The 25,517-nt window shown below is 47.7% G+C and overlaps 1 protein-coding gene across 3 annotated transcripts; it reads right to left on the bottom strand.

Moving 5' to 3' along the window:
- Window positions 1–1,530: 1,530 nt before the first annotated feature.
- Window positions 1,531–20,866, bottom strand: NQO2 (N-ribosyldihydronicotinamide:quinone dehydrogenase 2). Of its 3 annotated transcripts, none has more exons than XM_069493657.1 (7): window positions 20,643–20,866; window positions 14,463–14,556; window positions 12,380–12,544; window positions 7,780–7,910; window positions 5,251–5,364; window positions 4,255–4,356; window positions 1,531–1,832 (listed from the first exon to the last, which is right to left on the bottom strand). In XM_069493657.1, exons 2-7 carry the CDS (start codon window positions 14,467–14,469, stop codon window positions 1,656–1,658), a joined length of 696 nt encoding a protein of 231 aa, XP_069349758.1. In that variant the 5' UTR covers window positions 14,470–14,556; window positions 20,643–20,866; the 3' UTR covers window positions 1,531–1,655. The 3 variants fall into 3 exon arrangements, with proteins under 3 accessions (XP_069349758.1, XP_069349759.1, XP_069349760.1); XM_069493658.1 differs by lacking the exon at window positions 20,643–20,866 and adding an exon at window positions 20,358–20,553; XM_069493659.1 differs by lacking the exon at window positions 1,531–1,832 and adding an exon at window positions 2,884–3,115.
- Between the last annotated feature and the right edge of the window lie 4,651 nt (window positions 20,867–25,517).

Raw genomic sequence — 25,517 nt, forward strand, 5'->3', positions numbered from 1 at the left:
CGGGTGCAGCCCTGCCTCTCAACAAGGACTTGGAGAGTGCCCCTTGCAGCGGGTGCTGCCTGCCACTGACGTCCCCTCTGCTCTCACGGAGCCCAGTCGGTCTGAGGGAAACTGCCGTTACCAGATCACCCCAGTGTTTGAAACATCTACGAGATGTCCTCATGCATTTCTTGTATAAATAAAGCTCCACAGAGATTTCCTTTAGAGGCAGGGTCTCGCTTTGTTGCCCAGGCTGGGGTGCAGTGGCTATTCACAGGCGCGATCACGGTGCTCTACAGCCTCCAACCCCTGGGCTCAAGTGATCCTCCTGCCTCACCTACAGATTTTTTTAAAATCAGGAGAAAGGCAGGGTGTGGGACAGGGGCTCCAAACTAGTCCAAGGGGTAGGGGAGGCTTCTTTAACCAAGTGGCTTGGAGGAGGGTGTGCGAAGGGTGAGGCGGTAACAAAACAACATGGCACTCCTGCCCGAGGGGCGGCTTCGGCCTCAGCCTGCACCAGGATGGTGTGGGCCTTGGTAGGAGGGAGGAAGTCAGGCACCGCCAGGCACGGACTCAGAGGGGAGAAGGAGCCAGAAAAGCCCAAAGAGGAGGCAGGGCCACGTGCCACACCTCACAGACCAGCTCAAAGATTCTGGGCATTTCCTAGGAGCCACGAGAAACCTTGGAGGAATTAATAAGCCTCCAGGGCAGCAATGAACAGATGTGTGTGTGTATAGGGTGTGTGTACGGATGTGTGCATGGGGGTGTATGAGTGTGTGTATAGGGTATGTGTATGGATGTGTGTATGGGGGTGTATGAGTGTGTGTATGGGGGTGTATGAGTGTGTGCATGGATGTGTGTATGGGGGTGTATGAGTGTGTGTATGGGGGTGTGCATGGGGGTGTATGAGTGTGTGTATAGGGGTGTATGAGTGTGTGTATGTATGTGTGTATGGGGGTGTATGAGTGTGTGTATGGGGGTGTATGAGTGTGTGCATGGATGTGTGTATGGGGGTATATGTGTGTATGTATGTGCATGGGGGTGTATGAGTGTGTGCATGGGGGTGTATGAGTGTGTGTGTATGTATGTGTGTATGGGGGTGTATGAGCGTGTGTGTATGGGGGTGTATGAGTGTGTGCATGGGGGTGTGAGTGTGTGTATGAGTGTGTATGGGGGTGTGTCTGTGCATGTACATGTATGTGTGGTGTCTGTGGCATATGTGGTGTGTATGTATGTTCGTGTGTACATGTACATGTGTGTGGTATATGTGAGCTTAAAGCTTACACTAAGAATTCTGCAGACAATGGGACGTGGGGACAAGTGGACGAGGGTGATCACTAAGGAGGACAAGCCAGGCAAGCGAAGGCAGCATCTTGTGGTAGGACTGTGAAAATAAATTATCCATGAAGCTTGAACATAGGAATATGGAAAGATATTAGACAAATATTAAAGTAAAGAAAACCTGGGTGAATAGTGGTCAGAATAGAATTCACTATAATAAGCTGATTATTGAAATGATTGATCTGGCCCTATAAAACGCTCAAGACACTCATTCATATACTTCATTGAATGTTTCCAGTTTGCTACACTGTAATTTTATTTCATGGCTGCCTTTCCCTTTGCACGCGCTTGGGTCTCCTAGTGTGTTGCTCACAAGATGTGCACATGGCACAGAGTCACTGCCCGAAGTACCACGGGGGCGTGCAGGCGATGGGCTCCTCCTCCCAGATGGTCTTCAGCCTCCGGGCCCACGCAGCCACCATCCCCTTTCTTTCCTCTTCTGATGCCATCTCAGGAGCAAAACTGATCTGAGCGGCAAGGACTTTAAACCCACAGAAGTGCAATGCACCGTGCTGTAGCCACAGGAAAGGAAGGAACTGATTAGAAACTACGCCTTTTACGTACGCTTTGGTTAGACGATTAAAGCAGGGAAGTGGTAGGTATGAAGCAAACCTTCAAAAAATTATAAAACTATTTTAAGGCTACAAGGTAACTGAAAATTAAACTTCCCTATGACTTAGGAAACGGGGCTTCATGAGTGAGGTGAAGAACTTGGGGTAGCTGGAATTTCCAAATTCTAGTCTTTTTTTTTTTTCCCCTTAAGAGATGGGTCTACCTATGTTGCCCAGGCTGGACTTGAACTCCTGGGTTCAAGCAATCCTCTCACCTTGGCCTCCTGAGTAGCTGGGACTACAGGCACATGCCATAACGCCTGGCTTCCAAATTCTATTCTTTTTTTTTTTTTTTTTTTTTTGAGACAGAGTCTTGCTCTGTTGCCCGGGCTAGAGTGAGTGCCGTGGCGTCAGTCTAGCTCACAGCAACCTCAAACTCCTGGGCTTAAGCGATCCTACTGCCTCAGCCTCCCGAGTAGCTGGGACTACAGGCATGCGCCACCATGCCCGGCTAATTTTTTTTGTATATATATATTTTTTAGTTGTCCATATAATTTCTTTCTATTTTTAGTAGAGACGGGGTCTCGCTCTTGCTCAGGCTGGTCAAATTCTATTCTTAGAATTGAGATTAACCTACAATCTTTGCTATTGAATCAGATACTAAACATCATGATTTTGATTGATTAGGCAAATTATGGTACATTCATACTATGGATTACTCTAAAATGAGGTTATTCTAGCTATAATGTGCCACCATGGAAGGTTATTCAAATGAAATGAAATGATATTTGTCAAATGAAAACAGCAACAAATTTTAAGCAGTAGTTTTGGTACAAAATTTATGTAAAAGGATAATAAGATTCCTTTGTTCCTTCTCCATTCCCACTGCTTCACTTGACTAGCCTTAAAAAATGATAATAAATAAAAATAAAAAATAAAATAAAGATTTTTAAAAGCAAGAAGAATTTAAGCTTGGCTATGACATGTAAGAGGTCAGCTGGCCTGTGGAGAAGGGACAATTGTAAACTCTCTCTCCTTCGGGTGGTATCACTAATTCGAATCACATGCTTTCTGCTTTCAAAGACGACCACTTTTTTATAGAAATCTCACGCTCAGGCCTCTGCGTTACTGCCTTTAAAACCTGCACCTGCGCCAGGCCTATTGTCAGGTGGGGAGTGAGAGGCCCACACGCCACTTTCTACATTTTTGTTCTCAGACAACGTGACTTTATTACTGGAAACCAGCTAAAAAAAAATTATGATCAGTAGGAGAAAACAGAAAATGGTCTGGGTAAAAAAAAAATATTCAGAAATCAACAGCCTTCATAAACCAAAGATTAGATGATATAACTGAAGACGAGTCCCATTCCTAATAGCAAACAACAACGGTAAAGGACGAGCTTAAAAATAAGCATGCGCTTTCGCTACCTACATGAAGAAAAATCTTAACGTTTGGAAAAGACACAGGGTTAACTTCTCTGATACAGAAAGGGTGCCGACAAATACAAATTCTAAAATGCCCACATCCCGACAGGCACGTGGGCAGGGCTCTGGAGGGCATTCACAGGAAAGGGACGATGCCTGCTTTTTAAAGCAAGCTCACTAACCCCCAGATTCGAGTCCTCCTCCTGCCTTGACAAACATCCCTTCATAACAACACGCAAGAACAGCTGCGCGTTAGGTTTCTGGGTCTCCCGGGGTCCCTGACCTGGGCCTGCTCCTCCCACCCCAGCCCTGCCCCGCACGGGGTGCTTCATGGACACCCGGCCTGACTGAACTGCCCTGCCCTACCCCTTGGCAGACGCTACCCCTCGGGCCCAGGCAGCACGGACTCCACCTAGGGGAGCAGGCCTGGGACGGGGCCGGGGACTGGGAGGTGGCTCCATGGACCCCCCACCCGTGCGAGGTCGCCGTGGCCAGCAGAGGCCAGCATGAGGCCATCCAGAATGCAGGGCCTGGGTGCCTCCTGCCAGGGTCCAAGGAAGGTGCTGCCTTCACCAAGCACCGCCGCAGCCACGTGGACAGCTCTCTACCCGGCCGCTGGGCCCGCAACACACGCAGGGCCACCTGGGGACATTCTGCTTACCACAGGGCAGACATCAGCTAAGCGGGTTTGGCTTAGCTTCTGCCCAAACAATATCAAAGGCTGTAATTACGACATGTCCTTTCCCTATTGGCCAAAATTATAAAGGACAAAATGTTATATGATTTTTTTGTACCCAGGAGTCATTAAAATGGTGTGGGTCATCAAGCTCCCATCACATCTCATGTTAGCCCTCAGGGAGCTGAAGGCGTGTGTGCATGTTATGCGTGTGTGTGCGTGTGTGCACGTGTGTGCGCTCGGCGGGCCAACGCAGCAAGGGAGCTGGGCGCAGCTCGTCTACCTGGAGCGGCCACAGGAAGTATCGAAAATCTCCGCTGACTCCTGCCTTCGAGTACATCTCGGCCGTGCCTCCTGTGGTCAGGGACAGGAGGGCTAGTTTATCCTGCAGGGGAGAGAGCAAGGCGTCCGTGCGGGCTCCAGGAGACGTTAGAAATGCTATGGTGACTCCAGCACGAAGGCTTGTCACGGCCAGCAGGGAAGATGTGAGGTCAGCGTCCTCTGGGGACGGACGAACGGAACACTCCCACCTTCAGCAAGCCCACCCTCAGGTGACAATGCACCCCAGCAGGAGGGGGCGATGGGACAATCGGAGCCAACCGACCAAACAACTGTGACAGCTCTAACACGCCCGGGTTTCAGGCAGAAAGCAGGAACAGGACTTGGGGGGAGGCCAGCAGTGCCCGGCACCGGGGGCCACTCGGGAAATGGCAGCGCCATTCACGGTCCTAGACAGATCTGTGTTCCCTGGTCTGTTTTCCTTACAGGCACCTATTCTCTGACTTTTTTTTAGAATTAAAAAAATACATTTCTTTTAGTTAGAAGTTGACAGCCACACGTGTGGCGCATCCACCAGGCTCCACGCGCCCCTCGCCCTGCGGTGTGGGTGTCCTGTTGCTCTGTCTCACAGGGAGGCACGTGGAGCTCAGGGCGTGACCTTGTGTGAGAGCAGGGCTGGCTTTTGCCACAGAGGAGACGCCCTCGCTGGGACCGGCGGTGGCTGCCATGTGGCCACGTCAAGTTGCCTACTGCCACCCTCGCCCACCCCCCTGCCCAGCCCCTTCTCTGCCACGGATCGGTAGCTCTCACTAGACGAAAACTCCATGATTTCAGGAATGATGCTTTGCTCATCCGTGTGCATCACACGGTGCTTTGCACATGGTAGGTGCTCAATCGATATTTGCTTAAAAAATAAAAGGAAACTAGAAGGTCAACTTGAAAGACCCCCCTCTTCCCCCACTCCAACAGTCTGCAACGATGCAGATCCCAGAGCACATACCTTGAGAAAACCGGCATCGTAGAACTCGGGGATGTCGAAGGCAAAGCCCTGGCAGAGCACCCTGTCCATCCAGCCCTTGAGCACGGCCGGCACACTGAACCAGTACAGCGGGAACTGTGGGAGGGACACAGGGGGACCCTTGCTGCTGCGGGCCCCAGGGCTTCGTACTCAGTCCGTCTGCTGACTCAGAACGAATCCTGCTGTCCTCTGCCCGGGCAGCTGGGCGGGTGAGGGTAACCCACATGCTCAGCCTGAGAGGCACAGTGTGGATGGGGGTGGGGCGGAATTGACAGTGGTCCTGGTCACTGCTGGGGTGGGTCTGAATCCCCCATGACAGCCCCTGATGCTGGTCCCCAGGCAGGCAGGGAGGGGTGAGGAGCTCTGTGGGACAGGACACTGGCTTTGGGCAGCAGTGTCTGTGACCAAGACAACCAAGAGGAAGGGTGTGGAAAAGAGTGTGCCCCTTCCCGTGCCTGGGGTGAGCTGGGGTGCGGCGTTAGCATCTGGGAGGCAGACTGAGTCAGGCGCTGAGCAGCTGAGGTTTTGACACAAACCAAAACCTTATGCTCAGATTCCACACACCAGCAGTAAGATCTCCCCAAGTCTACCTGGGTCCCACCGAAGCCCTAACATCATATCCAGCGGTACCGTCTAGGAAGGGAAATAAACATACGCAATCAACAGTTACCAAAAGTGGAAGCCCACGTTTCGTGCGCTTTCAATATAAATCAAACTCAGGATCCGGCAATGAAATCCAACCTCCACAACCTACTGCTGTGTGACGTTGGCACGTTACTTGACCTCTCTGTGCCTCCTTTTCCTGATTTGTCAAATAGGGGTACTAACAGTTTATAGCTCACAGCATTGTGGTGAGGATTCAAGGACACAATTCAGTGCCTGGAACAGAACGCCCAGAGCAGAAATGCTCAGTGAGTGGTGGGCTCTGCTAATAGCAGTAGTGATGAATGAAATTTTTACTAGCGTTGAATAAAAAAAATAAACTTACAATGCAAAGTCTCTGGACCAAGTACCAGAAAAAAAGGGAAGGCAAGGGGAGAAGAAACATGAAATGAGATGGAACAAAAGAAAGACCATTAGAGAAGAGTCAAGTGTTGGCTTACCCCAGCCACCCCGTTATGGGGTGGAGCAGGTAGGTGGGGGAGGGAGAAGTGGGCCCTGCGTGGTTGGCCAACACCAGGGGGACAGGAGCCCAGTGAGAGAGCTGACCACAGCTCTGCTGGGACCATGTGGCTCAGGACACAGGCCCATCATGCCAGCTTGACTATTAAGTGTGCATGATGAACCGTATGGTACTTAGGTCTAAGGCACTGTGGGTCTACCCGTGTGTGTTAGGATAAAAGAGCATCCTGCACTTGGGCCAGATTAGCGTCTCAAGGTGGCTTGTTACAGAGAGGGCTGGTGTCAGGAAGGGGCGCATAGAGGCAGGCCTGGGCAGGGGTGAAACATCCCTCCTCCTACTTACACAGGTTGCTTTTGTGAAGGGTTTGGGAACCGTGACAACCTCCGCCTTTCCCACACATGAGGGGCTCTGCACCCACCATAAGGACAGTGGTCTTCTCCCACCCACTCCCTGCCCTCAAGCAGGGCAGGGAACAGAGGCGATCTGGACCCATCGGATCCCTTGCTTCGAAACACTGGATCTAGGGAACCCAGGCCCTGGCATGCAGGAGAGAGGACCAGGCTGTGGGGAGAAGCAGACGGGAATGTGAGGAGGAGAGCAGAGGTGCTCCTGCCTCGGGGGACATTATCCCCAAATCCCAGCCACAGCTCTGCCCTTGGGATCCAGGAGACCCAAGAGACCACAGCCCTTATGAGAAACTCGCCTTTCTTTCTAGCTCAACTTGGATTTCTGTCAACCCGATTCCCTCGAAGCGCACATGTTTACATGGCTGCCAGGCTTACGGTCACATCTGTGACTGTACGCATTCTCCTCTGGGTGGCAGGAAGTGGCCTTAATGAGTCAGCGCTCCTAGAGGCTGTTTTGTGGGGCAGTTCTCTCCTCCTTGTGAACACATACGCGGAGGGTGGCAGAGGTTCAGGGAGGTGAAACAACCAGTGAGAGGATAGAAAACAAAGATTTTCCTCTTAATGATCAAGATATTTAAGGCAAGAGTCGCATTTGGCCGGATTGCCCCTGCTGACCACTCGTGCAGGGAGACTGGCATGTCTGGGGGTGGGGGCTGCAGGAGAATGGAAGCAACAGGTCCGGGGGGATCCAGACATTGTTTGGACCATTGGGCTAATGGATAAATCCTCCATTTCTATTTACCTGGGGTCAGGATTTTGAGTGAGTGATACTGGCTACATAGATCTCCTTACCCAACTAGGTAAACTGCTGAACTAGTGTTGTAAGTAGGTAAAATGTTACAACCGGGTTACAACACCCAAGCATACAAATGTGCAAAAAACATTGATACCACTTCTAGGAGGAGCTCCACACTCAACATTTGGAAAGAGTTTGTACATAGATGACTCTGATTCACTATATTAATTAGTGGAAAAACGAACCTGAAATATCACTAGATCAGCTTCCTGAACCTTCTTCTGCTCCTCAGTGATGTCGCTGGCCAGAGACCTCTTCTTGTAGGCTTCATAGACTTCCACCCCGTAATTGAACAGCTCAGGATTGGAGAGAGCACCTGGGGAGGAAGAGGCCAAACGCTGTCACTGGCAGGTGCGTGTCTGCAGCCCGTCCCGGCCGTCCCGCTAGCGCTGTGTGTACCTGGGCTCCTCCAAGCATGCCAGACACTCCTTCAACCTGACCAGGCGCCGCACCCTGGGGCCAGGCTAGGGAAGGAGCAAGAGCCTGGGAGGGGTGGCCACAGACGGAGCACGTCCTCCCTAGCAGGTGCTGTGCTCTGCACACGGCCCCTTCTCATCTTAACCACCAGCGAGGGCCGTGCAGTTGCCAATCCACCAGAGACAACCGAGGCCTCAGGAAAGCTAGGTGGCTTGTCCAGTGCCACAAGGGTTCTACGTGGCAGAGGTGGGTGCAAAGGTGGGATGACCTGAGGCCCAAGTGTGGCCCAGGTGTGACCCACGAAGCCACACCAGTGTGTCTGGGGAGGAGGGTGCAAAGCCGAAGCCACCTGGAGAAGAGCCACATGAGAACCGGGCCAGTAGTCCTTCGATCAAGTCATAATTAAAAACCCTTTCAGTGTTCTTTGCATCCTCTTTTAACCTACTTGTATTTGATTTTTATTCAAAAAGTATACATTGAGGCCGGGCGCGGTGGCTCACGCCTGTAATCCTAGCACTCTGGGAGGCCGAGGTGGGCGGATCGTTTGAGCTCAGGAGTTCGAGACCAGCCTGAGCAAGAGCGAGACCCCATCTCTACTAAAAATAGAAAGAAATTATATGGACAGCTAAAAATATATATAGAAAAAATTAGCCGGGCATGGTGGTGCATGCCTGTAGTCCCAGCTACTCGGGAGGCTGAGGCAGAAGGATCACTTGAGCCCAGGAGTTTGAGGTTGCTGTGAGCTAGGCTGACGCCACGGCACTCACTCTAGCCTGGGCAACAGAGTGAGACTCTGTCTCAAAAAAAAAAAAAAAAGTATACATTGAGTTCTTCTATGTATAAAATCCTGTCTTTACGGGAAGCCTAAGAGGGTGACCATGGGCGGTAAGAGGCTGTGTTGTGTCAGGGAGGTCGTCACCTGGAGTTTCCACGACAACATTGTGTAGCACCCAGGACCTTCTATAGCTACAGAGTTTCAAAATACCACATGGGTACGTACTTTTGCACCAAAAGGTTAAGCTCGCTTGCCTCTGGGGTGTGGCCGGAGGAGGTGTCAACGGGGGCTTCTACTTTGCACCCTGTGTTCACCTATATTTAAAGACATTTTTTACCTCAAGCTTGTGTTACTTTATCCACTTAAAACTAGTGGCTGTATATCCCAGTGTTCTCTATTTTTCTAGCCCCTGCTCTGCTGTTCATTAAGAGAAAATAGTTGATGGATCTATTAAAAGGGAAGAAAGTAAAGACCAAAAAAAAAAAAGAAAAAGAAAAAAAAAGATAAGATGTCGACTACTGACATGAGTCCTGAAAATTGTATCTGGAGATCTGGTTAACACAGTTGCAAACAGAAGGAAATCAGAGGTATTGAATACCGAAAAAGAGAAGATGAAATTATCAATATTGGCAGATTATTTGATTTCATACCTGGAAAGCCCTGGAGGATCAGCTGGGAAGTGTGACAAACAGTAAGAAGAGGTGCGGCGGCCAGACACACACATAGGCACACACAGAGCCGGTCCCCTCACGTGGGAAACAATGACCAGGTGGGAAGAATTATGAAAGATCTGCAGGAAGAAAATGTCTACACACTTTCTGAGGGGGTCAAAAAAGACTTGAACAACTGAAAAGCCACATCATTTTCTTGGAAGGAAGAACAGCATCATAAAAGGTCAATTCCTCCTAATTCCATTTATAAATTTAATAGGATCTTAGCAAAAATATCATTGGGTTTCTTTTTGAATCTGAAAAGCTAATTCAAGAGATTTTATGGAAAAATTAAATAAAAATAGAAAATAAGGAAAGTGCAGGTGACCTCTATCAGATATTAAATTAAATGGTTTGGCAAAATAATTAAAACCATGTGCTATGAGTCCTGAGTAGGTAAGAGGAAAAAAACAGAACGGAAAGAAGGGAATAGAATCAAATATGTGGGAATTTAGATCACAATGAAGGTGGCATTTTAAATTGGGGACAAATGGCCAAATCATACAATAAATGGTAATGAGCTAACTGGGTAGGTACTTAACTGGACCCACACCTCACATCATACACCAAAATAAATTTGAAAAGGTGAGATATTTAAATTTAAAAAGTAGAACCTGATCAAATACTAGGAGAAACTAAAACTTTTAAAAATATAATCATAGAGTTTATAGAAATATGACATAAAATCCAAAGATCACAGAAAAAAAAAGATGGATCAAAAGTCAACAAAGTCACTAAAATCCTACATGGAAAAAAACCATAATAAGTAAAATCAAAATTTTTTTAAAAACAAGCAAATTAGGTAAAAAGTATTTGCAATTCATATCCCACACTATAGGCTAATTTTTTAATATATAAAAAGCTCTTTAGAATCAATCAGAAAAAGACCAACAGTCTAACAGAAAAGTGAATAAAAGATAAGAACAGATATTTCACAGGAAAGAAAATATTTAATGTGTTATAAAAATATTAATAAATATAAAATACTACAATACTGAACTTCACTTATAATGAGACAAGAACAAATGGGAACTACACCAGAGACCATTCTTCACTTGCCAGACCAGCAACTGGGCAAAAAGTGGTGATGCTGTTGATGACATCGGGGGAAGGGGGCGGGGTGGCAATGAGCACGTGCGACATTGCTGGTGGGAGCGGAACTGGCACACCACTCACGGAAAGTAGCTTGATACCTCCTATGGAAACTAAACACACGCGCTCCCTCTGACCAGCAGTTCCACTTCTAGATGTGCTTGCATACATAGGGAGACACATATGGCCATGATTATCTATTGCAGCTTTGTTTGTATCATTAAAAGATCAGAAACACCTTAAAACACACTTCAGTAGGGGCTACTCACACTATGACAACACAGCCATACAAGGGAAGACTTTGCAGTGGTAAAAAGAAAAGCAATGTGAAAAACAATGAGTATAACATGCTACCATTTCTGTAAAAAGCAGAGAGAAAAATGGAGAATACCCTGATATTCCAATTTGTTGGCATATAGTTGATTCAGAATAGTCTCCAATGATTCTTTGTATTTCCCTGGTCTCAGTTGTTATGTCTCCTTTTTCCTGTATGATTCTCTTCTCTTTTTTTCCTTAGTCTTGCTAAAGGTTTGTCACTTTTGTTTATCTTTTCAAAAACCAACTTTTCATTTCATTGATTTTGATTCATTCTGCTGTTGAGAGCCTCTAAATGAATTTTTCAGTTCATCAAAGGTATTTCTCAGTTCCAAGATTTGTTCAGTGTTTTTTATTATTTCAATCTCTATTAAATTTTTCTGACCATTTCTAAATTGCTTTTCTGTGTTATCTTGGAAATCACTGAGTTTCCTTAAAACTACTCTTTTGGACTTTCGGTCAGAGTATTGCCATCTTGTGAGAGTCAGTTGCTGGTTGTGTGCTTTGTGTTTGGGAAGGTCATGGATCCCTATTTGCTATTGTTTTTGTGGATGTGTGTCCATGTCTTTGTATTAAAGGACTATTTATGTATTTACTTCAGTCCTCTCTGTCTGGCTTGTTTTGGTTTTTATTGGATGTGTTTGCTAGAGACTCTCTGCCATTTACCTATTGAATTTCTTTTCTTCCCCCCACTAGGTTGCTGCCTCCTTTTCAGCACTAGGCGGTACCTTAAGCCCAGCTTTGCCTCAGCTCTAGTAAATGATTTAAGCACCGCCTGTTCCAAATGGGGGTGGTCCCACAGGGGCTGTCTGGAGTGTGGGAAGGCTGGCTTGGCTAGGGGCTCCTGCCCAAGGGACCTACGGAATGAACCGCCTCCAGCATGGTGCTGAACAACCACTCTGATTGGTGTCTCCTTTGGCCAAGGTACGGAGCACAGTTTCCAGGGCTGGGCATGGTAGTCCTGCCTCCCCACTTGTTTCTGGCTGTTCTCGGGAATAGTTCTCCCTTCAGGTACTCCCAGTGCTTCCTGTGGGGTGAGGCAGGGACAGGTCTCCTGCGAGGGAACCCAAGATATTAGGGAAGCTGGTTGTCCATCCAGATGTCACATTTTCCAATGTGGAAACCATGAGTTGGGGGGAAAATTTCCACGTGCTTGGTGTTGGGCATATTGGGAAGGGGTGTTGCAGACATGAAAGTTCAATTCTCTTACCATCTGCTTGGAGTTTTTTCACTTCTCTGTGGCCCTGGGAGCTACCTCATCCTCATATTTGAGTTCTGGGATATTGCCAGTGATAGATCTCAGTGCTACGCTTTTTTTTTTTTTTTTTTTTTTTTTTTGGCTTTCTGTGGGGGCGAGGGGAGTGAAACCAGCTGGTTTCTAGCTGCCCTTTTAGAATCAGAAGTCAACATGTTTTTAATTAACACAAAGAAGAAAGTTAAAAAAAAAACCAACAGAGAGTTGCCCCCATGACTCACCAGTGATGTCTTTCCTTGTGGCCCTCGGCTCAAAGTCCATGGCGTACAGGTCAGACACAGTGACCGCACAGCCCTGCTTGCGCAACTCGTCCACGGCCACGTTCTTCAAGGTGCCGTTGAAAGACCGGGGCTCTTGGTGTGCATAGACAATGAGCACTTTCTTACCTACATGAACAGAAGAAACGGTTCCCCTTGAAGAGCAACTTCTCTATGTCAAAATCAATGAAGACCAAGGTGAAAATTAAATGTTTCAGTGCATTATGGTGCTTGAAGCAAAGAAATGCCAATGAGTGGTAGTTTTAAAGCAATGGACTTTTTTTATTCAGTTATATCCCAGCTCATCATTGCTTGGGTTTACCAACGCATGAAAACACAACGGACCAAATTATGTCTCCTCAAAAATACCACCACTAAATTCTTTTTTTTTGTTTTTGTTTTTGTTTTTTTGTTTTTTTTTTTATTTCATCTTATTGTTATGGGGGATACAGAATTGCAGGTTACATACGTTGCCCATGTACCACCTTTCCCCCAAGTCAAAGCTCCAGGCGTGTCCGTTCCCCAGGTAGTGCGCGTTGCACCCATCATGTAGGTATATGTCCCTCCCCCCCACCCCCCCTTCTCGAGTCAGCACCTTCAAGTGTTACCATTCCCCATAGGGTGTGCAATGCACTCATTGACCACCACTAAATTCTTCAAAAGACTGATCTAATTTGTTTATCCCCTGTGAAAAGGTTTGGCCTGCACCCTAATATCAAAATTAAAAAGCTGCTGGAACCAATCTTCTACGCAACCCTACATTGGCAGGCATCAGCCACCGGCACCTTTCGGTCTGGCCGGGTCTGCTTCCACCTCCTCCACTTCCACCAAAACCTGACACTTAAACAAAGCACAAAAATGGAAAGCCTTGCTCCCAGGGGAAGGCAGGGCTACTGCGAGTCTGTCTGTCAGTGTCGAGGCTGAGGACAAAGTGCAGGCACCAGCCGTACCATTGACCCCAGGGGCCTCGGAAGCAGAGTCTTCCTCATTCAGGAGAGTCTGTGAGATTGTGTACTGATTGCTTCCTGGAGGCAGTGTGGTGATTTGCTTAATTAAATTTACCCTGGTAACATCTAAGAGGATGTTAAACTCTTGATTTAAAATTTCCAGTCTAGGACCTTAAAAAGAAAATACACGTACTTGAAGCAAACAGTTTCAGGGCATTCAGCTGAGTGTAAAGGTTGAATTCCATGAGTTAGATTAATAGTTAACATTTTTATCTTGCTTCCTCAGACTCCTGTGTTATTAAGGAACTCGAGTTGGGAGCTTAACAGGAAAATGGATACAAATGAAATACTCACAACAAGGTTTCTCAACTGGGGACAGTGTTGCCTGTCAGGGGACATTTCTCAGCATCTGGAGATATTTTTGGTTGTCACAGCTGGTGTTGGAGGAGTGCTACTAGCATCTGATGGGTGGAGGCCAGGGCACTGCTAAACATCTCACAGTGCGCAGGCCTGACCCCACGACGAAGGATTATCTGGCCCATGATGTCAGCAGTGCCAAGGTTAAAAATCCTAATCTACACTACAATATATAGAATAAGGTGAATCTGTGTGTTCTATAATGAAAGGATTTCCATGTCATATTGCTGAATGAAAAAAATGAAGTTGCAAAATTGTGCATGTATGTGTGTGCATGTGTGTGTGCACGTGCATGTGTGTATGTGTGTGCATGTGTATGTGTGTGTGTGCATGTGCACATTATAAGCAATCACAAGAGTAAAGATGGAACCACACCAAGTTTTTGACCAAGGCACCTCCTGGGGGTCGTTCAATCAACAACTACTCTGGGGCAGCATGTCCCAGGGGTGAGTTCAGGGATAGGAGGCAGCGAAAAGACAGGACCGGCAAGGCCCCACTTTTGAGGAACTTACATTCTGGAGGGGGTGAAATGGACAACAAAACAAGTGAGAAGAATTCAAGATAGTGGTCCATGTAATAAACAAAACAGGTTTATACATTTCCATGTTGTTTGGACTTTTTTATAGCAAACAATGTGTTCAATTTCTCATGAAAAGTCTGCGTCCCCCATGACCACTGGTTACCCGCCATGCTGCAGTACGACAGATCCTTCCTCTCCGACTGAGCGGGTGGCCCGGGCTTTCAGCTGCGGTCACTCTCCTCCAAGAGCCCCACAATCTGGAAGAGAAAAGGAACACGAGGGAGGCGGATGTGCCACGGCCGGGCCTCGCCGTAGCTTCCTGGAGGACGTGCAAACGCATCAGAGAAAAGGCATCTCCACATAGGCAAGGAAGCCTCTGGAGAGTTAGGCCTCAGAGCACAAAGCATGCAGGATGCCAAATCACTCCTTCTGTGTTGCTGTTGTTGAGGGAACTCAGAACCTTCTGTGAAGGCAGCCATGGAAAAGAGGACCTGGGAAATACGCCAGGTAGGAAGCAGGAGTTGTACCTTCTTGGCCTTCCTGTCTCCCTTAAGTGTCCCCTTCAGATGACAAATGGAGCTGAGCAGAGGAGGCTCGCGGTGCGAGCTGCCACCCCGCAGCTAGCTGCCTGGCAGTGCTGGGAAGACGAGGGGATGGTAGTGAGTGTTGCTAGGCCTCTTCCTCACCTGAAAGAGCAGTTGGTTTCGACCTGGTTTCCAACCCGAGGTGTCAGAAGTTCTTCCAGGGAGGCAGTGTAGGCCAGTGGAGACCTCCTGGTCAGATGGACTTGGCCTTAGTTCCAGCTCTGCCATTTGTAACTGTGGGCCCTGCAGCACATGCCTTCGCCTCCCTGTGCCTCAGCCTCCTCCTCGACAAAGTCACAGCATGGCCCAGAAGACTAAGAGAGACAGTCCGTATGTGTGGTGGCTGGCGCACACTAGGGCTCTGGGAAAACGTTGGTTTTCCCCAGGGGGCCTCAAAGGTTGTGTCTTTAACCCCAGTAGCCATCTCTGAAATAACTGGCTTCCTTCTGAGAGAGACAAGATATTTCCAACAAACCTATTCTTGTTGCCGAAAAAACAGCTCAGATAAAACTCAACGCCAAAAACCAAATAATTCAATTTTAAAAAGGCCAAAGGAACTGAATAGATATTTCTCCAAAGAAGATATACAAATGTCCAACAGGCATGTTAAAAGATGATTGACATCACTAATCATTACAGAAATGCAAATCAAAACTACAGTGAGATACCACCTTACACCCATTAGAATCGTCACTCTCAAATAAACAGAAAATAACAAGCATTGATGAGATTGTGGAGAACTGGAACCTCTGTGCACAGATGGGGAAAATGTGAAATGGTGCATCCACTGTAAAAAACAGTATGGAGGCGCCTCAAAAAATTAAAATGAGAGTCACCATACAATCCAGCAATTCCACTTCTAAGTAGGAACTCAAAAGAATTGAAAGCAGAGTCTCAAAGAACCATTTGTTCACTCACGTTCATAGCAGCATTATTCACAATAGCTAAAATGTGAAGCAACCCAAGTCCATCAACAGATGAATGAATAAACAAAATATGGTCCATCCATATAATAGATTATTATTCCTCCTTAAAAAGGAAGGAAATTCTGACACACGGTACAACATGGATGCGCCTTGAGGACATCATGCTTAGTGAAATAAGCCAGACACAGAAAGATAAATACTGTGTGATTCCGTGTATATGAGGTTTCTAGAGGAGTCAAATTCATAGAGACAGAAAGTAGAATGGGAGTTTCCAGGGGCTGGCGGTGTGTGTGGGTGGAGTGAAAAGTTCATGTTTAATGGATACAAAGTTTCAGTTTAGCAAGATGAAAATAGTTATGGAGATGGATGGACGTGATGGTTGCACAACATTATGAATATACTTAATGCCACTAAGCTACAAACTTAAAAATGGTTAAGATGGTAAAATTTTATGTTAAGTGTATTTAACCATGATAAAAAAAAATTGCAGAAAACCCAAACAACTCAGAGCATGTGACTGGGGTTAGGGTGAAGACACTGCATGCTGCAAGTTGCGCCCAAATGACAAGTTTAACCTAACAGTGCATCTTTACGGGATAATAAAAAGAACAGAGATGCAGAAGTTGAGCTTATCCCCGCTGCAGCTGAAACCTGGGGCGGGGCCTGCGTTTGCATCTGCGGGGCCCACTCCCCACCTCCAGCTATTCAGAAGAGCTGCGCAGGGCCGGGTCTGCAGAATACTGCCGAGCAGCGAGGGGTGCACAGCAGCGGGCTCTACAAGATGGGTGCTCTGTGGACAGAAAGGAAAAGAGGCTTCCACCACCCTGGCTGGGGAGCTAAGTCGGGGGGCAGGCCTGCGACTTACAGAGTGGGGTGCTGTCACCGCTAAGAGGGAGCAGACAGCTCTGATCGCTCCAAATACCCTCACACCCCAAAGGTGAGTTAAAGTCCTTTCCCATTCACTTGACTATTGACTGCCCCTTTGGCTACCCAACATCACCTCCTCGTTCCTTAGGAACAGACCCTGAATTTATTCAGGGAGTCACTGTGCCCAGGTAAAGACCACATCTCCCCAGCCTCCCCTGCAGTCAGGGGTGGCCAGTGAGGTGTGAGCAGAAGTCACTGGGTGGGGCTTCTAGGAAATGTCCTTAAGGAGCTGACTCAGCTGGGGGGTGAGGGGAGGTGCCATTTTGGCCTTTGTCACTGGCTTTCCTCCTAGCTGGACTGTGGAATACAAGGGCAGAGTCAGTCATCCGGGGATAGAGGCTATACATGGAGGATGGGGAGCAGAAATACAAACAGAACCTGGGTTCCCGATGCCTTACTGGAGAGGCAAGATCGTTCTGGACTACCAACCTCCGGATATTTTTGCTTTGTTTTTTTTCACGCAGTAATATCTGCAGTGGCATTTAATCTGTGGGGAGGGCCACAGACTGTCAGTTTGGAACCACATAAGCCCTCAAGGTACGTTTTGTGTCCAAGCACTTTAGCGTGTTCAAGCCAGAGCACAGGAGAATTTGGGAGAGGTCACATTCATGTGTTCAAAGTTCAGGGGGGTTTCTATTCTGACAACGGCAACACAATGGTGAACCTAAAGCTGGGCAGTGAGGAAGGAAAGAAAAAAGAAAGCGGGTGATGACAGATGGTATTGTTTGAAACAAAAAGTTGCAATATAAATCACAACGAAAAGTATTATGTCATTAAAACAGAAGAGTTCACCTGCACGAAGATGAGGCCTTTGGATTTCAGGCATTTGCTACCTCTTGTAAGTCCGGGGACCTGCGCTGCCCCTGCTTTCCCAGAGTTATTAGTGCAGAGCACATGTTGTGAGAGACATAGTTGTCCCATCGCTGAGGCTGAAATCCTGGATGTTCTCAGCAGCACAATTGTGGAAACGAAGCTCGCAGCAAGCACGCCTCTAGCTCCCCGGAGGTCACTCCTCAAAGCCTGCTGATGAGGCAGGTTTCCAGGACCCACTGTCCCTGGGCTAGCTGCTGACACCAACACCTCAGGCAGTGAGAAATACGGCTGTAACTTACAGCATGGGCCAAAAGGGCAAGTCATGAAAGGCATGGTGTGGCTCATCGCATTAAGAGAAACAGCACAGAGTTAATGATTCAGCTGGCAGGCTTTGCAGTCTTGGTAGACAGACATTGCCTTGAGGTTTAGCTTGTAGAGAGTGAACTTCGGCCATCAGAGAGTGTGTGTAACACGTGCACATGGAAGCCTGAGAAAAGCACAGGGCAACAGAAGTCGTGTTGGTGAGCTAGATAGGATGGCCCCTCTGGTCATTCCCTAAGCATCACTTAGCACGGCAGCTCATGACCTGGCCCACCTGCTCAGCTTCCCTCTAAAGTCTATCATGAGCATTTTAGGAGGCCGAGGCAAGAGGATCGCTTGAGGCCAGGAGTTCGATACCAGCCTGAACAACATAGCAAGACCCTGTCTCTAAAAAAAATTCAAAAATTAGTTGGGCATAGTGGTGCATACCTGTAGTCCCAGCTGTTTGGGAGGTTGAGGCAGGAGGATCACTTGAGCACAGGAGTTTAAGGTTACAGTGAGCTATGATTATGCCACTGCACTCCAGCCTCGGTAACAGAGCAAGACCCTGTCTCAAAAAAGTAAATAAATCTAAATAAAGTCTCTCATGAACCTGGGAGGAAGGCAGCTGCTAAGGAGCACAAACTATGCAGAGATCCTGAGGCCAGATCTGGTGCTGGTCGTCTAAGGTAAAACAGGTGCTCTGAAGAAAAAAAATGGAAGAATCTAAAGCACAATTGAGAACAGGCTCCCAGGAGGGTTACAGGTCAAGTCTGAGGTGAAACTGTGAATGGAAGGTGAATATGGAGCTCAGATTCAGGCAGGTTCCAGAAAGGCTGAGGGTGTCAGACAAACTCCATATTTCTTCATGTGAGAAATTAAACCGTGGGTTTTGTGAAAGCCACTGGAATTGACTCTATTATGATACTAGCAGTGAGTGAGGCACAATTGCTCGCAGATATGCTCATTATTCATTCAGCCACATCCGCGCCTTGTTGGAGGTGACCAGGTACTGCACTGGGTGCTGAGGCTACAGTGGTGAATAAGCCAGAGGAGAAAGGAACATTGTATTATACTTCCGTTGGGGTGGTGATGGGGAATAAACAACCAGGCAAAGAAAGCAACCACAGAATTCCAGATACCAGTACACAACAGTAAAAATGGTAAATAATGGTAATCAGCAAATAAAGTATTCAGTGGATAAAATGGCAGGGATATGTTTGGTATTTTAGAGGTGGTCCAGGAAGGTGTCTCTGAGCAGGACAGTGAATGGTGACATGGAACCAGCCATGCAAAGATCTGGGGGAACAGGTGTCCAGGCAGATGGAATGGCCATAAGGGCCTGAGGTGGGAGCTGGCCTAGGTTCAGGAAACAGCAAGAGAGCCTGTTTGGCTGGACTGTGGTTGAGAAAAGAAGAGTTCGGTGGTGGGAGATGCAAACCGAGAGATGGGAGGGGCCTGACCCCTCCTAGGGCATGGGCAAGGATTTCAATCTAAGCCTAACAGAAAGCCACAGGAGTTTCTTAGGCAGGGGAGTGATGTGACCTGCTTTACTTTTTAAAAATGCTGCCAGTGCTTCTGGAGACTCAGGGAACACCTTACCCTGAGACTCCTAAACTGAGGGCCCAAAGACATGTTGGTTTGGATCAAATGCTTTTAACTTAAGGCCTCTATGCAGGGCAGGAACTTTCAGTGTCCCCAGGCCTCACCACTCCCTGTGGTCTTGCTTGGCCCAGTTTACATATTTACGTCACATGCCTGGCCTGGCATTTGCGTTTGTGACTCCTCATCTCCAATTCTCCTAGTGCTACAATAAGAAACTGAGGCCCAAGGACAGAGCAACTTGCTGAAAATAACAGACAAAGGACTCCAACCAGGTTCCTGACTCACAGTCCAGGGCACTCCAGCCTCAGGCACCTCCCTGAGAACCCCATCCACAGCAGTAATCTTTTCTCTTTTGTTAGAAACTACACACTTACCCAGGCCTACAGGAAAAAGGGCCACCTGGTTATTAAACTCTACATATCACATCAAATGGGCTTTGCTATTGTTGACGTACACAGTATTTCATCTTAATCAGCATCCAGAAGGTATTTTATGATGTTTTCACTTTGTTATTTCCTGTGCCTCTTTCCATGAGGATGGGCCCCATGCTGGACATTCTAACAGCTAGACAACTTTTCATGGTGTAGCAGGTGTAGTGACACCATTGCCCACATGTCCTTTTGTGTCCATTTCCCTATTTCTGGGCACTTAGGTTACTTCCATTTTCTTTTTAAAGGACTATAGGTAGCATGGTTAGAAGTGTGCATTATTTAATATACATTCCTTTTCACGTGTTGGTTTGGCTGAGATTTTCAGAGATTAAAGGTTAAAGAAGCTGATTTTTTCAGACTGCCACAGTGTCCTGGACAAGGGCAGCGCTAAACCACAGTGACTCAGCCGCGGGATCAGGGCAGCCCTGGGCTGTGCATCGGCCTAAACCACCGCACCCCTTTGCAAACTGACCTCGGGCTCCCGGATTCCTACGTGAAATACGGGGTTGGGCAGAGGGCAGACTCGATGGGATGATTCCTGGGAAGCGCTCACAGCTTGCCCCAGCATGCGGCGGCGCGCAGGCAAAGGTCCGTCCCATCACATTTTCGAAATGGTCCGTGGCCCGGGCGCAAGGAACCACAGAGCCCACGTGTTCACCATCTGGCCGGCAAGTTAAAATCGCAGGGACCTCTCGGGCCCTGCGGTCCAGGGAACTGTCCCTCCCAAGCCCCAGGTCCCCGGTCAGAGGTCACTCACCCTCTGGCCCGCGCACGCCTGGGTAGGAGCGCCAGGCTCGGACTCGCGCCTCCCCGAGGGGCGTTCCGGCCGTCCCCTCCAGGTTCCAGCCGCGCCTGGCAGAGCACGCGCAGTCGCCGGCGTGCGGGAGTGCCCCGGCTGCCCCCTTCGGGACCAGGTGCTGGCGCAGACCAGGCTGCTGAAGCTGGATCCCTGTACCGCCGCGCTCCACGCCCTTTTCAGTACGGCGCCCACGCCCAGGCCCCGCCTCCGGATAAGCGCTCCGCCCATGTCCTGCGTCCGCGCAGGCGCTCCGCCCACACCCAGGCCCCGCCTCCGCGCAGGCGCTCCGCCCACACCCAGGCCCCACCTCCGGGCGGGCGCTCCGCCCACACCCAGGCCCCGCCTCCGCGCAGGCGCTCCGCCCACGCCCCACCTTTGGGCAGGCGCTGTGCCCACGCCCAGGCCCCGCCCACTCCTCCTCGAGGTCCTGTAGGTCTTTCTCGGCCTCTCTCTTCTTTGGTGTCGGGGAAGGACACTGGTGGGTTCCAAGGCGGTGGAAACTGGCCCAGCAGGACCTGGACCCCAGAGACGCTGTGCTGGGAGGAGCAGCGCCCAGCCATGCGCCTTCCCGTCCTGCCGCCCTCGCGGGTGTCCGGGTTGAAAAATGAGGGTCTGTGTGCTAGGCCGCGGTGCGGTCCTTGGCAGTACGAAAGGAGCTCCTGATGCACCCACAGCCTGCCTGGAACTCCAGGGAGTTAGCCGAATGAAAAAAGCCAATCCCGAAAGTTCTGCACCGCACGGTTTCGTTTCTTGAAAGAACAGGTCCCAGAAACGAGGAGCAGATCGGTGGCGTCCAGTGGGGAGGGAAGCGGACGGAGCTGCGGAAATCGCGCGGGCCTGTGCGGTCGCGGCGGTGCTCTCTGCCTGGCGGACCGCTGCCAGCGTGCGGGTCGGGCTCCTGGGCTGCGGTTTTGTGAGACGTTACCACTGGGGAAAACTGGATAAGGGGTACATGCCTCAAAATAAAAAAATAAAGGGAAATGGACGCGGGGCGCTGTGGTTCCTGCCTGCAGTCCCAGCAGGGGACTCAGCCTACTCCTTAGGCTGAGGCGGGAGGATCCCTTGAGTACAAGAGTTCGAGGCTGCAGTGAGCTCTGATCAGGCCACTCCAGCCTGCGCGACAGAGCCAGAAACTGTCTCAAAAAAAAAAAAAAAAAAAAAGCAGGAAAATGGTTTAAGATCAAGAATATCCTCTAGAAAGTGGAAAGTCTTGGAACCAGGGCCTGGGGGCCTTCGAGTGGGGAGTGGGGGAGAGCAGTGATGCTGAAATTTGGGCTACTTGTCTCTTTTTCCAGTGCTTTCTGGTTTGTGTCACCTCATTTGGCAGCCCGCCTGCCACTGTGACCTCCCCAAGGCCCTCCCTAAACTCTATGCCTTGATTTCTGGTGTCCTGGGATGGCCTTATTCCAACAACAGACCAGAAGGAAGGTTTTCCCTGTGTTCATAAGGTTCCTAAAGAAAGTACCTGCAGCGGTTTCTGGGACTTCCCCTCTTAGATTTATGTTTGTTTATTTATTTTTGCTTTCACTCGCAGTGGCCCTTCCCCGTCTGAGGATGCAGTGTTGGGCTTGGTCTGTCTGTTGATGATGTTTTCCTTGTCTTCAGAGATGGGAATATGGCCTCTCTGAGATATCCTCACGCCTTTGAGCTCCCCAGCAGGGAACAGGCTGCTTTGTCTTGTGAAATCACAAGACAGTTTTCGTTTCGGAACGGTCCACGGGGAGCGCTGGCATCTGCACGTCCATGGCGCGCATCTGTAACACAACATCACCACCTTGTGGCAGCAACGAGAAATCACGATGTGGACTGAGCAAGCTGTAAGCTGGACTGACCTCAATTCCTGGTTCTTTTGAGAGGCGTTAAACTGAATGGTGGTTGATTCCGGGACAGTTCAGTGGGAGCCCATCCTCAAAAGAAAAACAACAGAACTTCCAGCTAATTTGGCATCAGGGGCAGAGAAATAACTCACATCCACAATGAGATGTGATCATATTTGTATCCCGAGTTAGAGGAGGAGGTCATGCTATTAAAACAAGATAAAATAGAGTTAGCACCAAGGACAAACATCACCTCTGGGGAGTTCCAGACTTGGGTATACACCCAACAGTGGAATTGTTGGTATTAAAATAATGCTATTGTAATTCTATATTTAGCTTTTTGAGGAACAGTCAAAATATTTTCCACAGTGGCTGCCCCATTTTGCACTCTGACTAGCAATGTACAAGGCTTCCAATTTCTCCACATTCTCACCCACATTTGCTTTGTTCCTTTTCCCCTTAAATCATAGCCATTTTAATAGGTGTGAAGTGGTATCTCATTGTATTTTTGATTTGCATTTCCCTAATGACTAATAACTTTGAGCATCTTTTCATGTGTTTACTGGCCATTCATATATACAACTTTGGAGAAATGTCTGTTCAAGTCCTTTGCCCGTTATTTAATTTGTTTTTTTGTCTATTTGTTGTTGATTTGTAGGAGTTCTTTATATATTATGGATATCATTTGATGTATGATTTGCGAATATGTTCACCCATTCTGTAGGTTGTTATTCATATTCTTGATAATGTCCTTTGATACATAAAAGTTTTAAATTTTGAGGAAGTCCAATTTATCTATTTTCTTGGATTTTTTTTTGTTTTTTTGTTTTGCTTTTTTGCTTTGGCTTTTGGTATCATATCTGAGAACCTATTGCCAAATCCAACTTCATGATGATTTACTCCTATGCATTCTTCTAAGAGTTTTATGGTTTTAGTTCTTATATTTAGGTCATTAGTTGTTATTTTTTGTATATGGTGTGGCATAGGGGTCCAACTTCACTCTTGCTTGTGGAAATCCAGTTGTCCCAGCATCGTGTATTGAAGAGACTATTCTTTCCCCCCTTGAATGGACTTGGCACCCTTGTCAAAAATCAACTGGCCATAGATATATGGGTTTATTGATGAGCTCTGTATATCTCTTGCTGCTTTTAAGATTCTCTCTTTGTCTTATACAGGCATACCTCATTTTATTGCACTTCCCTTTATTGCAATTCACAGAGACAAATTGATGGTTTGTGGCAACCCTGTTTTGAGCAAGGTGCCATTTTTCCAACAGCACATGCTCACTTTGTGTTTCTGTGTCACATTTTGGCAATTTTTGTAATATTTCAAACTTTGTCATTATTATGACATCTGTTATGGTGATCTGTGATCAGTGATCTTTGATTGTTTTCAGGTACCATGAACCAAGCCCATGTAAGATGACAAACTTAATTGATAAATGTGTGTGTTCCGACTGCTCTACTGCCTGGCTGTTCCCCCATCTCTCTCCCTTTCTTGGGGCTTTCCTATTCCCTGAGACACAACAATACTGAAATTAGGTCAATTAATAACCCTCCACTGGCCTTGCAAGTGAAAGGAAGAGTTGCACTTATCTCACTTTCAATCAAAAGCTAGAGGCCAGGTAGAATTAATTATGCCTGTAATCACAGCACTCTGGGAGGGCGAGCTAGGAGGGTCACTGGAGGCTAGGAGTTTGAGACCAGCCTGGGCAACATGGCAAGACCCTGTCTCTACAAAAAAATAAGAATAAAAATAAATTAGTTGGGTGTGGTGGCATGCACCTATAGTCCTAGTGACTTGGGCGGCTGAGGCAGGAGGATCACTTGAGCCCAAGAGTGATCCTTGGGCTGCAGTGAGCTATAATCGTACCACTGCACTCCAGGCTGGGCAATGGAGCAAGACCCTGTCTCAAAAAAAGAAAAAAAAAAAACAAGCAAACAAAAACAAACAAACAAACAAACAAACAAACAAAAAAACCCAGAAATGATTAAGCTTAGTGACAAAGGCATGTTGAAAGCCAAGATAGGCTGAAAGCTAGGGCTCTTGCACCAAACACTTACCCAAGTTGTGAAAGCAAAGTTCTTGAACAAAATTAAAAGTGCTATTCCAGTGAACACAAAAATGACTAGAAAGCAAAACAGCTTTAGTGCTGGTATGGAGAATGTTTTATTGGTCTGGATAGAAGATCAAACCAGCCACAACACTCCCTTAATCCAAAGTCTAATGCAGAGCAAGGCCCTAACTCTCTTCAATTCTATCAAGACTGAGGGAGGTGAGAGTGTAGTGGCGAAAATTGCAGCCTTGAACTCCTGGGCTCAAGCGATCCTCCTGCCTCAGCCTCCCAAGTAGCTAAGACTACAGGCACACACCACCATACCTGGCTAAATTTTTTAAAAAAATTTGTAGAGACAGAGTCTCACTATGTTGCCCAGGCTGGTCTCAAACTGTTGGCCTGAGAAATCCTCCCGCATCAACCTCCCAAAGCACTGGGATTACCTGTGTCAGCCACTGTGCCTGGGCCCTGACGAAAATTTTGAAGCTGGCAGGGGTTTGTTCATGAGGTTAGGGAAAGAAGCCATCTCCATAACATAAAAGTGTAAGGTGAAGCAGCAAGTGCTGATGGAGAAGCTGCAACAAGTTAATCCAGAAGATCTAGCTAAGATCATTGATGAAGGCGGCCACACAAGAGATTTCCAGTGTAGAAAAAAATAACTTTATGTTGGAAGAAGATGCCATCTAGAACTTTTATAGCTAGAGAGGAAAAATCAATGCCTGACTTAAAAGCTTTAAATAACAGGCTGGCTTTCTTGTTAGGGGCTAATGCAGCTGGTGACTTTAAGTTGAAGCCAATGCTTTTTTACCATTCTGAACACCCTAAGGCCTTAAAAATTTGTGCAAAACCTACTCTGCCTGTGCTCTATAAATGGAACTACAAAGCCTGGATATATGTTTATATATGGCACATATGTTTACAGCATGGTTTACTAAATATTTTAAGCCCACTATTGATATC

The sequence above is a fragment of the Eulemur rufifrons genome, chromosome 18, assembly GCF_041146395.1.
Source record: "Eulemur rufifrons isolate Redbay chromosome 18, OSU_ERuf_1, whole genome shotgun sequence".
NCBI lineage: Eukaryota > Metazoa > Chordata > Mammalia > Primates > Lemuridae > Eulemur > Eulemur rufifrons.

What these genes read in the sequence shown, in the direction of transcription:
- NQO2 (XM_069493657.1), bottom strand. An exon ending in CTGATCTAGTGATATTTCAG is followed by an intron (nt 5,365 to 7,779) that starts GTTCGTTTTTCC and finishes TCCCTCCCACAG; the next exon opens with TTCCCGCTGTACTGGTTCAG. An exon ending in ACTTCCTGTGGCCGCTCCAG is followed by an intron (nt 1,833 to 4,254) that starts GTAGACGAGCTG and finishes CTGTGGCTACAG; the next exon opens with CACGGTGCATTGCACTTCTG.